This window comes from Squalius cephalus (assembly GCF_949319135.1).
Source record: "Squalius cephalus genome assembly, chromosome: 19".
Classification (NCBI taxonomy): domain Eukaryota; kingdom Metazoa; phylum Chordata; class Actinopteri; order Cypriniformes; family Leuciscidae; genus Squalius; species Squalius cephalus.
The window spans coordinates 20,854,335-20,870,333 of NC_137140.1; the positions used below are offsets into that span (position 1 = coordinate 20,854,335).

Here is a 15,999-nt window from a genome sequence, read left to right on the forward strand (position 1 = left end):
TTACCTATTTAGATCAAGTCATTCTAAGAATTTGTATGAAGTATTTCAGTTTTAATCAGTTCCGTTCTATGCAAATAGTTCCCAGTATTTTCATGGTTGTTCAATATGCCTAATCTAAATAATATCTAATGTTTTCCATGAGAAATCAGTGTTTTCTTAAAGGGGTCATATAATGCCATTTTTGTACAAGCTAATATGATTCTTTAGGGTCTAAATTAAAAGTCTGTAATATACTTTAATTAAAAATTCTCATTAGTATTGTAAGAAAACTCATTTTACCTGGTCAAAAACAGCTCTGTTTTCAGCACGCCGTTTAAGTGCATGTGTCTTAAAATGATAATGAGCTTTGCTCACCCTGCAAAATAACACAATAACCATAACGCGTTGTTCATTATAAACGTGGGATTATGTATTAAGAATGTCGTACATAGAAAACATGCCGTAATGTACCCTGAGTGTAAACAGCCGCATTCATCGTGAAGCGTGCAAGCAATTTGCAAAGATTAATATAAATATTAATATAAAGGTTAATAAAACATTACACTCACTTCAGTTATTCTGGAGGTGCAGCAGGAACACGAATAGTTGGTACCGATCCTTTTTTCAGGAGCAGCTTCTTAGCAAAACCAGCTTTATAATGTTACTGACCCTCGTTTGTAAAGCAGTCTGGTGTGTGAAATGATTCACGCAAACATGAAAGCATTGACGTTGATCGTGGGGAATATTCCCTTCGAAAACAAAACTCAGCCACTGCGTCTTCAGCGGTTCGGATTTAGGAACATCAAAAGACTGCTGTGTTCCTTATTGCACCCAAGAACAGAACACCACAATCGCTTAGACCAGCGTATCAACAATGACGCGCGGACTATGATGACAGACAGCTCGCTCACGAGCGAGGGCGGGTCTGTGTTGAAACGCTGCTGTCAATCAACAATCGTGGGAGGGGCGTCGATTTTGTGACGTCACAAAATCGAACGGCTTGATTTGAGATGGGGGGAAAACATATAAGCATATAAAAAAACACGATGGATTTTTATCATTTATGATGGTTGTGTACAGGCACTGCCAACACACATTTCAGTACAATCAACTTGTAAAAGTGCATGTACCATTATATGACCCCTTTAAACTCAGCTTAAAACGCCACACAGACCTCAAGACTTGGAACACAACAAAAGTAACAACTACCTGATCATTTTAAGTAAAGGAACAAACTCATCTTGACATCACAAAAGAACAACAGTGTAAATAAAACTGGCAAACAGTCACACAATGCAACATTAATTATTCATGTACAAATGGATGCTGGGAAGAGGGCGAATGAGACCTAACAAGAAAACCATTTTTTCACTGTAAAGCTTATTTAAATAAAAAAAAAGCATTAATTCATGTCATCCATGGCTCTGCTTTATGGTCTTGACTTAAAGCAACAACAAAAAAAGCAGATTATTATAATAGAAAAGCTGCAACAAGATGCATTAGCTGAGTCACTAAAAGTCCTCAGAACTTCAAAATAGCAAGTAAACAAAAATAGAATCAAGTAAATCTTATTTACTTGATCTATGAATCAATTTTTTTAAGGATTCAGCAAACGCCATGCTTCCTAAAGGCAGAATGTGTCACTTTTGACACTGCAGATACACTGTTTTGATGATATGTAATATAATCTGTTCTTGAATGACACTCTCACGTAGCTCCCTAGTTGCTTTTTGATGCGGGTCTGTTGGGATCGGATTGACTGTGATAATTGCGTGACCTGCTATCAGTGAGTCGAAATAAAATGTCTGCTCTGTCTGTGTCATCCTTACAGATGCACTCCATGCGACTGCTAAGTCAGAACCAGCCCTCGCAGATATTCCTCAGCATGAGTGACAATGTGCGCCCAGTACAGCCTCTGAACAACCGCTGTATCCGCACCAACATTAACTTCAGCATGCAGGGCAAGGACTGCCCCAACAACAGGGCACAAAAGCTGCAGTACCGAGGTCAGTGTCTCTGTGCTTCTCTCTGTGATCTCTCAACCCGCTTTGAATTAGACACTAAACTAAAAGCGTTTCTACAGATTACATCACTTCTCCAAAACAACACTGACTACAAAGCAGAGTAACATTGTTGGTCATAATGAACAAGTTCACTAAAGTTATAAGGTAAAAGTTACAGTTTAATTTCCAGGTCACTATTGAAAAGGTGCATCAAAAATAAGTGACTTTTCCTTTATTCTCCTCAGTTTTTACCTCACTTTAAACATTTGTGACATTTTGAAGTGTTTTGTAAAGGCAGTAGCTATGTTTGTTTATTCAAAAGATTTAATTGCAACACCTTCATTACAGTGTTAATTTGTTGACGAATAATGTGTGTCATTTTCCCTGATGAAAATGAGACAATTAACTAAATAAAAATAAAAAATAAAACATTTTGAATGACAAAATCCATTGACATTTTCATTTAAAAATATATATATATATTTTTGGGGAATAGATCCAGTCAGAACTGATGTCCTGCGTAGTAGATGAGCACATTTGAATTGTAACAGCCTTATCAACCCGCCAGGACATAAGATAGCATACACTTGCTGCATGTCTCATAAAACATTCAAAAATGTAAACGCCTGGGAGAAAGAGAAGAGCAGACATTGGAATGAAACTGAAAAAGTGTGACGAGGCGAAAGAGAGCCCAATTCAATCCGGTTTTCTGTATGTCCAGAAAGCCGCCTCTCAGATGTCAACGTACAAGTAATTGTTCTCTCTTTTACGTCTTTCCGTGCTTGAAAAACTTGAGAGTAAAAATGTCCATTTCGGCAAGTATTCATGTAAACACAGTCGATTATGTCTTAAGTGAATGTAAACAGTTGGGAGAATATTGGATGTGTATCAGTGTATTGGATCTGTGCATTCAGCCTTAAAGTTACAGCAATCTAACAAACCTGCTGCTGTCCGTCATGTTAATCAAACAGAAAAAGAAATAGAGAAAATCCCTCAATGCTCTTGACTGAATAACTTTAATAGCTTCAATAAGGATTAATCTATATTCTTGAAATATGAAATGCTTGAAAGAATTCATTTTGCAAGTTGTTCTAAAGAATGCATATATCATTAATTAAAAAGACCATGTTCATGTTTCTTTATGAGAAGTGGTTTTATTAAATTTAAGATTAAAAAAGACATGTTATGTCACAGCAGTTAAATCTGTGTCTATTGCATGTTTAAACCTTAATACCATTAATATTAACAGTCTAATAGATGTTTCTCCAGGATTATATGATGAGATTGGAAATTTTAGAGAAATGCTTAATTGATGCATTACAATTTAACTTAAAGCCATTAGATTTTAGTCTTAAGATGCTGACTAAAACTAAAACAATTCAGATGACTAAAATGTGACTAAAGCTAAAAGGCATTTTAGTCAAAAAAAGACTGACAAACTAAATCAAATTTAGCTGTCAAAATGAACACTACTTCATAAAGCCGTTAGTAGGCAGTAGGCAACCAGATAGCTCAAACAGGTTTAATAATAAGCTAATGTGTGATTCAGGTATGTTTTGTTTTACTCCAAAATATGAGCACATGCACATAAACAAGCATTCTGAAGATATTAGATGAGTGAAATGAATCATTCAGTAGCTTACGAGCAAATATTTACCCTCAAAACAACCGTATAATTACCCATTTCCTTATGTGTCATGTATACAGAAAATGTGTGTTATATATAAAATAAACCTGCCGGTTGCTCTGTCCTCCTGTTGAAAGTGTTCAGATAATTACTGGTAATCTCCTCTTGACCATGCATCATTTATTGACTTAGCTTGTTTAAGAGGTTTAGGAGTCTCAGTAAAGCATAAGTCTGCTCGGAGAGGCATCTTAAGATGTCTGTGTGCTTCTACCAGAATGCCTTAGATATGTTTGCATATTGTTTCAGCACTAAAGCATCATTAACAAGAAAAAGAAAAAGTCTCTTTATTGAGCCTGCTCTCATCTCAAAATTTCACTATGGAGAATTCTCTTGTACTGTTGATACAGCAGTGAACTGATAAATCAGAGTCGTGCGGCACTTATTTGAGAGGTTGAATTTACCACCCCGGCGGGTAAATGAGCAATACAAAAAAAGGTTCCTTCCATTTATTACATTTGAGTTGTTAAAAGATGTAAATATCTTGGAGGAGCATTTAATTAGTGTTGGTTAGGCATCTGAGGTCATGTATCTTAACCAGGAAGACATTTTATTTTGTAGCTCGCACAGTGAAGTGTCTGCAGGCTAATTGAATGTTAAATTTTAGCTTAAGGTGGTGATATTCAGAGTGCAAGAGAAAATTGTCATTCTGGGAAACCACACAATGTTATGGAGTCTTACAGAACAGAAGCTAGAACTAGAAAAATAGCAAGACATTTTGTATGTTGTTTAGTACTGCACAACATATTTACCTATATTCCACAAGACAAAATAACTGAATTTAAACTAACAAAATTTCACATACCTTTAGTTATTAATATTAATCAGTGACTATTTGCAGGACTGTGACAGTTGTGCCTGGATGTTATATTGACTTCAAAAGATATACAGTATCGAAAATATTTTTCAAACACGATGTAAGACGAGATGACACTATTTAAAACTGTTGCATAAAAAATAGGATACAGAGGGTAAAGTGAGATATGCTTTGTATTAAGCGCTTCAAACTAACTCATAATAAAATGCACACATCTTGCCCTGTCAGAGCAATTGAGATGTTTTCCTGGCGCATAACTTGCATCTTACGCTTATATCCTTATTTGTGAATGCCACAAAGAATTTATATTCTGCATTAAGGCTAGTGCTGACAGCAAGCGAGTCTCCGGTAAACTTACCAGACTTCAGTGAACGAACGCATAATAATTATCACTAAAATATACATTTTGCTAAAACATTTATTGTTGGTTATTAAGTATAGTCCAACAGTATGTTGTAAATATATTGGTTTAAAATTCTAACTGTAAGGGGACTATGTAATGGACAATGTTCAGGTTAGTGAATGTGTTCTTACCAGTTAACATTATTTAGTGATTTTAATTTGATTAAAAAGCAATTGTTAAGCCTTTTTTGTTGGGCTGAATTATATTGGAAAAAACAGCGATATTTAGTTTTTCTGCAATATACATGAAAAGATTTCACCAGATGAATTGAATAACTCTATTTGGAAAGAATTAACCATTCTAGAATGATTTGGGTGATTTTGTAGGGGAGTGACTCAGCATAGAAAATTATCAAATTACAAGTATATAGTTAAATACAATGGAACAAAAACAGTGTTTTGTTTTTCAGGTAAGTCTATTATTATGTAAAATAACACTGCAAAGTCTGCACTGTATAAATGAAATATAATTAATCGTTGATAAAGCTACAAAAGTGATTGTCTTTTTCTTTTGTTAGACACACGGCAGCAGGTTTATAGGCTGCTGTCACTTTAAGACTTAATGCACAGATCTATGTATCTATTAGCAGATCTGGGTTTTTTTAACATTCACTTAAGATAGTGTTTACAATAATACTTGTCGAGAAGGGCATTGTGACAATTTTGCATGTACATCTGTTCAAGCACAAAAATGTTCAGAAAGAGTACTGAATTCAGTGTTTGCATTCTGTCTGTGCAGAAAGCACAAGCGTCTTCTTGCGCTTGAATGCTTTAAACTCACTTGAATGTTTAAACTGACAGGACTTGCCTCTATATTGGTTAAACTTTACAAATAATCAGCGAATCACCTACGTTTCGAACCGTTGCATCTGGTCCGTATGGATCACTGATCAACTACGATCCCGGATGCGCTCATCGTGATGTCGATGCTGAAACGATACATAGTTTTTTCAATTAATTTAAAGCATAGTCTAAATAAATATATTTACACTGTATTTGTTTTGAGAGCCCTTAAGGTTTCTTTGCATGCTCAAAACGTATTGAGTTGTTCCTCTGAGTGGCTACATGATATATTGTTAAATATTAATTCTTTCCCCGCCAGCAGTGTTTTTCAAAGTTGCCAGCCACTGGCAGAATTTCTCATTTTCACAAAGTTTTCATGGCCCTCATAATATTTTGTTGTATGCATATCTAAATATAAATGCAACTTATAAAAATAACAGACCCTCTTGCTTTTAAACAACAACAATAATAATAAAAAAAAGGATGCTGCATGCATCCTTTTTTATCAACACTTGAATGTGGGTAAGTTCCATAAAATAAGCAACATTTATAGCAAAAAGCTGAGAAAAACACGTTTTTGTCAGACAAGATCTAGATCGAATTCAGAATTATGATCAAAACAGATGAAGTAGATTGAGTCCATCAACTCCCCTAAAGCTTGCACAGTCCTAGCTCGTCCTGGGCCGACATTTCATTCAGTAACATTAAGCAGTTTTGATTTATATGATGTTTAATGTTGATGATTGCGCTATTTTACATATACATCTACGTACATGTCGATCGTTTAACATATAACAGTGAAAACACAGAAAGCCAGAAATTTCTGGCAATGACAGGGAAGAGTGGTCTCGCAAATGACAGGAATTTCCAACAATGGTGAGAAAAGAGTTAATAATGTTTTATTTGTAAAATGTCTTTCGCAAACCAAGAGTGTCGTGGATTAGGTCCAGAAAAGGCCATTTCACACAATACAGGGCACTTTATATGGGCTATTTGAAAAAAATATGTGATCTTATGATGACTTAAAAATGAAGGGTGGAGAATATCATAATTATTATTTTCCCCCATACAGTGAATGAATGGCTACTGAAATAGAGCCAGCATGCGGACCAGCCCAAGAACACTAACTACGTGGAGGAGAATGAAGAGAAATGCTCATGGATAAGTACAGAATGAAGACTGACAAGTGTCCTGCCAGATAAAGTCATGGCATTGTAAAGAAAAAAAAAAAAAAAACCCAGCAAGAAGAGACTTTGCACTGTTGGCAAAGCGATCCAATTTCATACATCCAATCAAAGCTAGTGACATACAGTTATAACTACACAAATGTTTTGATACCTTTTTTTGGGAAAAGCACTATATATAAAAAAAAATAACATTTATTTCATAGGCTCTTCACAAATGGAACTGAATGTTTTTAGCCTTTGTACATATGGACAACTTGCTACCAATCTTGGAAAAAGGGACATTGAACCACCCTACCAATACAAAAACATCCTTGAAACAACTGCATTCTCAATCTTTATTCTCGCTCACGCTGTGGAGAAGGAGGGAGAGGCAGCCTTGCAAGTGTATTGTCAAGACAAAAAACATCATAAAGAAGACTGTGGGGTGATGTTGTCTGTGGAAAAAAAAAAAGTGTCTTGGCCTTGTAAATATAATTATTCATGCTGAAAATGAATATGTAAAGATACAAATAAACATTCAAAAAAAGTAATATCAGAGGGAAAATAAATGGGGGAAAAAAGTTGAATATTTTACGCTTGGCGCACTTTCTGGAGCAGAGCTGATGCCTTTTTTTCTGTTTCATTGTTTACAATGGTCATACACTGTGTTTGAGTAATGTTATTGGCCCAATAAATGTGTTTGGAAAGTTCATTTCTGTGAATATTTTTCAATGTCTTCACTTTGGTAATTTCTTTTCTTTTACATAAGCATTTGATAACTTTTCAAAAAAAGTTTACATTTAATCAGTGTTTGGTGTGGAGCTGTTTAGAAGTGATTCGTTTTATTTTTGACTGGAATCAGCTGATTTAAAATACCATTTCTGAATCCCATTTTTGTCTGCGAGATGATTTCTAATGAATGTTTAATGAGGCTGATGCCGGTTCGAGGAACACTGCAGTGTTGATTTGCTGTGGACTTCGCTGCCGTCAGCGAGTGAAAGCCACATTGATCCTCCCCACACCACCTTTTAGTTTAATTATATCTCAATCAATGAAGCATACCTCTTGTTTTAACCCTGGTGTGAAGAAAAACACAGCCTGTGATTCTAGTATTTTATCTTGGTACCTCACAGATGGCTAATAAAAAGATAACGAGAGACAGAAAGTTCCAACAGCAAGCACTCATGGTTATTGTGGCCATTTTTCTATCAGGCCTGCAGAGGAAGAAACAGAATTGAACCTTTTGATAGATAAATACTCCCTGTGTTTTACTCCTGACAAATAATCACCCCCGGCCTCAAACGCCTCCCATAGAGTAAATCTCAGTGGAGCACACTCACTTTTCCTCTCTGTGATACCTGCTCCTGCTAAGGACTATAAATATCCCAAAACTGAAAAGGAGGCACTCAGACGTTCAAAGGATATTAATGATATTACATTAATAAAGCAATGAAAAGGTCTCTGGCTCTCAGGGAATTTAAGTGCAGCAGCTGCAGCATGAAATGATGTAATACTTTTATTAAAAGTCCACGGAGACAAAGATGTCCAGATGTTCGAATGCGTAATAAATGTGCTCAGTGCTATGGTCAGACGGCATTTCCTCAACAAACATCTATTCCGAGTCTCGACCCATAACAATCATTTTGAATGTCAATAACGGTCATCTTAAGAAACTTTAGACCTTGCGTAATTTGACAGCCTACAAGAAACCAGTTTGAACGGGGGGGGGAGTTTGTCCCGGTTTAGCCGTGGTAGGTTGAATCACACAAAACCTGTCAATAGCACATCCAAGTCACAAAAATCATGAACAAATATTTTTAATAAATAAATTACATTTTAAATTTAATATAGCTTCAATTTTGGATCATTAAAATGATGTTGACTTTGCCTCCCAATTCGTATTACTTTAATGTGAAACAATTCTAATGCAAAATTCTAAAAATTGTAATGCAAAACATTTATATGATAAAATAATACATTAGCATTTTGTACTGGCTTTTTATGTATATAATTATATGAAAATCCTTCCATTATTATTGCAATATAGTACAATTATATTACAGTAATGAGAATCTAATGTAAATGTAGGCCTAATAATTACCAATGGGATTCACAATAATAATAATAAAATAATAATGCCGTAATGAGAGTGTGTGTGGGAACATTGTCACATTTCAAAACAGGCTTAATTAACTTCATGCAAATGTAATTTATTTTTTTATCTTTTTTTAGTTTTTGAGTTAAATGTGACCTGAACGTGTTTATGAGATTTTCACCCAGTAAGTAGGCCTATGTTTTTCTTCTGTAATTCAGTCGTGATTTTCTTCCTCTATGTGACTCTTGGTGTTTTGTGTGCTCCCTTTCCTTTCCTTTCTTTTTGTTTTTATCTCATCCTAAAAGACATCCAGATTCTCATTGTGATTCCCACAGCCTGCAGGTGACTGGTAAACTCTTTGAAATGTGTCAGTCTTTGAGAGAATGTGCTCTCTCTCATGGTTGCCATTCAGCTTCACCTGAAGACAAACGTTGCTAGTCATCCCTGCTTTGTAATCCAATGAAAACAAGTTTTAGGGTCAAGAAAGTCACAGTCATTCCCCCTCATAAATATGTAAAAGTGTTGCCTGACAATTTCATTTTGGTACTATCCACCTTATTCCTGACGACCTTACTGCGTTTTGAATTATGGGTGGCACTTCTGGTTTGGGGAGCTTCCATTCAAAAGGGGCTGAAATGAATCATTTCAAATCATAAGGTTGCCCTACAAATAAAGCTGATCCGTCAGTTTGACTGGATGAGCTGTCAATTTTCCTTTATGATTTACTTTCAGACATCATGAGAATAACGTTATACTTGATATTTAAACGTGACATGTTATAACAAGAATATCTATGGCAAGAGCTCTTTTCAGTCGCTGCTTTCTTTTCCTCGTGATTATTTTCTTTTTTCCCTTTGCAAGCCGCTGTAAAAGTATGAAAAAGGACAACATATACTGCACATTTGTGGTCTGTTCTTCCGAATTTAATTTACGATACAGTATATACCATTAATAATTCACTGGAATGCACAAAGAATCTCTCGTTATTCTCCTTAAATCCTCACGTCTCTTTCCAGGTTTGTTTTCACAGGTAAATGCAATTAATAATCTGTCAAAATGACAGAAATCACTTTGAAATAGTATCACGTAATGCTGAAGTTAATGAACATTTTTGATTAAGGCAACATAAGTTACATAATACAGATATATATTACTACAGTGATATTTAACCCGTCCATTATTGCTATAGAAAGACTCGCGCTTTTGGGGTTATTTGATCTGTTTAGAAATACCTTGTTGATGCTTTTACACATTTAAATTTATTTTTAATGTTCGATGGTTGAAGGGTGAGTAGATTAAAGGGGTGGTTCAGAATTGTGGACATCGGACCTCATTTACAAGTTAGCCTGTGTGTTATTTATCAGTGGAGACAGTTTTCAAAAATTTTCACCCAGTCCTCCCAGTTGCATAATTTGCCGGTGCTAGGCTAGCGCGGGTCAACGGTATCTGTTAGCCTGCCATTAAACACAGTTTTACCCACTCCACAGTACACCAAAAGCAAATAAATTATAACGCCAGACTATCGATGTAAATGTCTGTTGAGAGAATAATGTTAGAAATCAAACTACTCTTGCATCTCAATGATCGCATTACATTTACAGGAACTAGTTTCTCAGCAGCGGCGGAATTTTACTTTGCTCCGGTTAGTAGTTGTCACATTCACCGTCTGTCTTCATCATCTGAGTGTGCACTACACTTCCCATCATCCTCCTTGGCACACCTGCACTCATTCAGCCATCATCATCATCACCTGCTCTCCCTCGTTAACTAGCCATATATATTCAGCACTCTCCCTTCACTCCTCGTCTGGTCTTGTTGATACATGTCTCACAGACTCACTCTCGCTACTCACCTGAGAACCTTACCTTTATCCGAAACCTGGCTGCTATCATCCGTCTTCAGTCTTCCACCTTGGAGTTTGCAGCTGCCATCTACAAACAGAGACATTGTTATTCTTTAAGTTAAGTTGCTATCTGATTATCTGCTAATTATATACTCACCCATTCTCTCTCTCCGGATCCGTACTTCTGCAAATAAAGTTATATTTCACTTACCATCCTGTCTGTATCGTCTGTGATCCCTGACAGTAGTACTGCGCCGAAAAGTAAACACAGAACATGAAGCGCACTACAGTCGGGACGTCTAGCTAGCTATATGTAGCTATACATTTTCTGCACTGGCACCACCGGTCTCCCGATGTTCTGTCCCGGTTCTCTACGGCATCTCCAGCTGCTGTTGTCTCTACAGACAGACATTCTTTCTATTTCTGCCCTTTTAGCATCCATCTCGATTAGTTATTCGTCTGTGTATTCCGGTTCATACATGTAAGTTACGGTTCGTTGAATAACACACATTCCTCGCCTGCATCGTCTCCAAAGTCCAAAACATTGCCATGGCTTTCAAACGTGGCCTTAGTCCTAGGTCAGGGTATATTCTGGCAAACCGTTTGCCAATCACGTCTAGCAATCGGCAAAGCAAACTGTGGTAATGTTACACGCCATTTACCAACAAGCGATGGGTAATTCGCAAAGCACAATGTTATTTTCTGTTTTCCCAGCACGATACCATAGAACGGCATAAAGTAAGAGGTTTGAGAAGTAAGAGGCGGGGCACCAGTTAAAAAAATTCAAAGTTAAAGTTCACGCAAACAGGTATTAATAGACAAGGTTTAGTCAAATATTGATTGTTTATAGCTGAATTAGTTATATATACAATTATACACAACCTATTTTATTGGTTTATAGCCTACAGCAATCTTATTGGTGTAGATGGTTGAGGCATGAGCATAGCCTACGCGTGTACATGTCTGGTACGAGTTTATGAATGATCTATGACGCTGTTTGGCCGTAGGCCTACTACAGAAATATTAAGTGATAACCATGACGATTTCAGTAACAATCAATTGGATAATGTTTTGATGAACTTACGAATCAAGTTAGATGAAGTTACTGTCAAAATGTATTCGTAATAGAGCTCAATTCACATCGTTTTCGTTTCAAAGCTTTACAATAAGTCATATTGTAAGCTTTATTGAGCAGTTTTATGGCTAGACGATATCATGAAATATGTTGCTGATAAATGATACACTGTTTGAGAGTTAGCCTAGTTGTACTATTAAATTAATTTACCTGATATATCAGTGCCACTTTTAGTGGGCAATGAGCATGACTGCATGAAATTACTGGCATGTCAAAGTCTGATATAGACAATATTTTTCCGCATGCTATGCATAGCTCCGTAATTTTACTTCATTCCCAGCAAACACATTTACATTGTGGCAACGTCTGTAGCACGTTGCATTTCTGCTATGGCAACGTCGCTGTCTACGTGCTCGCAACATTGTAACAACGTAGAATTGTAAGACGCGACAGGGCTGTAGCAACGTTGTTGCGTGACATTCAGCCACTGAGAGACGACGTTCTGACAATATTTTTATATGCTGCTATATCCCCCATTTAGCATTTTGTTAGATAATTATATACTTTTTATCGTTTATTGTTTATCTATATTATTATTTAATGGGGCTATCAACACCTGCAAGTGGACACTTTGAAGAGTAAAAATGACAGAAGGTTTCGTTAATTCAACTTTATTAAAACTGCATATGGTAATCAAATTGCACTTCCAAAAGTAATACATTTGTTAAAAAAAAAAAAAAAAAAAGTAAACGAATATACAAATTTATTTTAAGTATAATAAATAAAACATAAAAAGCAAAAGCAGATCAGGGCCGGGTTTCCCGATAAAGATGTATCTTAGCTCTTAAGAGCGCTTTCTACGTGCAAGGTTACGAACGCTCGCAGCAATTCCACAAGCGTTTCCCAAAAATGCACTTAACATGAACGCGCGAGAACGCGCTCTACGTGCTACTTAAGAGTCACTGTCCATTCGCGAAGTGCTGAAATATAACCTTATATGGAATCGTATTCTGAACGTTTAACCTAATAATTGTCATCTGTTGTGGATTAGCAATCAAGACAAGTCTATATAAAGCACCTACAGGCGGAGGCACTGACAAAATGGCTGAAGAAAAAAAATAAAAAAAAAATAAAAAAGGTTACCTTTCAAAAAGATTAAATTAATGTCCTTTTAGAGGAGATAGAGCGAAACAAAGATGTAATTTTTAACAGATTTAAAGGATTTCTTTTATTTCTTTTTTTGTTCATTCATTTAATTTTGATTAAAATGATTAGATTAAATTATTTCTATTTTTTGTTTTGTTTTCTGACCTTTTTAATTATTTAATTTATACATTAATTTAACCAACAACAAAAAAAGAGTAATAAAGTGTACAATAAAGTACAATCAAAACCTTATATTATAATCACATTGCATTTGAATAAAGTTAAAGGTGTAATCTGCCGGTTGTCCTGCAGGTGTCCTCATAAATCTGTCTTCTTCTTACGATGCACTTGGGGATGTACGATTACTCCAGAGCACTCGTAGTTCTACAAAAATTTTCAAGTGCTACTTAAGTTACGATGCTTTTGGGAAACAGACCATAATATTAAGATCAGTCGTACGATCATTTTTACGATCAACTTAGGCTTACGATGCTTTTGGGAAACACAGCCCTGAACATTTAATGAACAAAACCGGGTCTGTATGGCAGACAGTAGCCGAAAGCCGGACGAGAGGAGCAAAGAAACGAATGAGACTAAATAGCGGAAAAATCAAATGAAAAACTAAACAGTGCAAGCGAGGCTACATTAATCACATTAGAAATTAAAGTTGTAGGTTGTGCTTGATAGCTGAGTCCAGAGTAGTCGATTGTCGAGTTCACTCGCATAGGTTTAGTACGTACGATCATGCGCCCGAACTCGACAATCGACTACTCTGGACTTCAGCCGAAAACAGGATGTAAATACAGGTATGAGCGCTGGCTGAATTAACATCATTTTTATTCATATCTTGCACATCTACTGCAGTCAGATTCACCCGTGTTCACTCTGAAGGAATCACTCACATGACCTGTGCACTTGTAATGACACATCAAGGATGTTAAGAGGCTAAAAGCAGGTTTAAAACTTGCCCCATTGAAGTCAACAGGGTGCACATTTTAAAAAGAGGATAACACGGTGTAGGCAACACCGATTTTTGTCGTTGTTCTCTGTACTGACAGCACTCCAAATGTACACAAAAATGAGCTCAATGTTAAAATTGACCGGAGTTCTCCTTTAAGATATTACATAAGAATGGGGTTGTCATGCTCATGCCAATATCTTATATCGTTGGATTCTTTATTGGATTATAGGCTATATTCTATGTTCCAAATATAATTGTGTTCTACTAATTCAGCTATAAACAATCAATATTTGACTAAACCTTGTCTATTAATACCTGTTTGCGTGAACTTTAACTTTGAATTTTTTTAACTGGTGCCCCGCCTCTTACTTCTCAAACCTCTTACTTTATGCCGTTCTATGGTATCGTGCTGGGAAAACAGAAAATAACATTGTGCTTTGCGAATTACCCATCGCTTGTCGGTAAATGGCGTGTAACGTTACCACAGTTTGCTTTGCCGATTGCTAGACGTGATTGGCAAACGGTTTGCCAGAATATACCCTGACCGTCCTATGTCTTGTTGATTTCTTCATGAAATATACTCTGCTTCTGCTGTAGTGATGAGTGTCAGCGGCAGGGAAATACACTTGCGTGATTGTCATGTTGACCGGCTCTCTCGGTTGCCTAGGTAACTTAATATCACTTCGCCGCTGTTGTAGACTGTGCTAATACAGGGAACAAACTATTGCAATGCGATGAAAGGGTAGTTCGATTTTTAACATTATTCTCTCAACAGACATTTACATCGGTAGTCTGGCGTTATAATTTATTTGCTTTTGGTGTACTGTGGAGTGGGTAAAACTGTGTTTAATGGCAGGCTAACAGATACCGTTGACTCGCGTTAGCCTAGCACCGGCGAACTATGCAACTGGGAGGACTGGGTGAAAATCTTTGAAAACTGTCTCCACTGATAAATAACACACAGGCTAACTTGTAAATGAGGTCCGATGTCCAAAATTCTGAACCACCCCTTTAATGTCATCTCATTGTGACACTTTTTTTAAAGTATTGCATTCATAGAGCGAGCCTTTTCACTGATTGTTTACAGCTTAATGGAAGTTACACCCATAATTCGTGCAAAGCGTCATGGGGCGTAGGAATAAGGTGGATACTAGCATTAGAGTAACTTTTGGCTCTAAAGAGCTTCATGGGCATTTCTTTGCCTCTCTTGCTAATGGTCAAGAAAGTTCAAACAGATTGTTTTCGTGGCCCCTGCCCTTTATTCAGTTGTTAAATCTCTTTTTATCTAACAGTGGCGATCTGTAAGGGAATTTTCCCAGGAAGGCAGATATCTCTTCCTGATATCTTTAAAAAAGTTTTGATTATTAACATTGTGGTGTAACCTTTCCAGTCACCAACCCAACATATCAAGAATTTGTCTACAGCAGGGGTCGGCAACCTATGGCACATTGGCACGCAGAGGGATAATCAACTGCCATGTGACAACAGCTATAGATGTGTACTTCATTTAAATAAAGTCCCTCGAACTTGCATACGGACGTACATTTTGAGGCAAGCCTGTTTTATTGAGATAGGTGCTAAAAATACTATAAAAGTGTGAGAATTCAGATTCAACCAATCGTTCGCAAAACTAGAGGTGCACGCTTCTGTGATTATCCCTCCACATCCCATATGGTTGCCGACCGCTGGTTTACAGCCTATGATCAACATAAACAAGAAAACACCTTTTGTCATAATTTTAGTAACTGTATCCTCTGCTTGTTCTTTATCTTTAAAACTTATGTATGCATATTATAACATTGGTTGTTGTTTTTATTATTATTTTTCCACCTTCTGCATTAAAGGGTTAGTTTACCCAAAAATAACAATTCTGTTATTAATTACTACAATCTGAGAGAATTCGGTCCCTCCATAGACAGCTACGCAACTAGCATTTTGACACTTCAATAAGTTCATAAAGAGATCATAAAACTAACCCATATGAATAGAATTTTCTGAAGAAACAATTGCTTTACAAGATGAACAGATTGAATTTAGGCTTTTAT

At 36.4% G+C, this 15,999-nt stretch overlaps 1 protein-coding gene across 2 annotated transcripts in view; it reads left to right on the plus strand.

Moving 5' to 3' along the window:
• Positions 1-7,545, plus strand: part of ca10a (carbonic anhydrase Xa) — a 186,198-nt gene extending 178,653 nt beyond the window's left edge. For both annotated transcript variants that reach the window (XM_079850517.1, XM_079850516.1), the window contains 2 exons: positions 1,811-1,985; positions 6,741-7,545. In XM_079850517.1, coding sequence (XP_079706643.1) covers positions 1,811-1,985; positions 6,741-6,763 — 198 coding nt within the window. In that variant the 3' untranslated portion in view covers positions 6,764-7,545. The remainder of the gene's footprint in view (positions 1-1,810; positions 1,986-6,740) is intronic.
• The last annotated feature ends 8,454 nt before the right edge of the window (positions 7,546-15,999 follow it).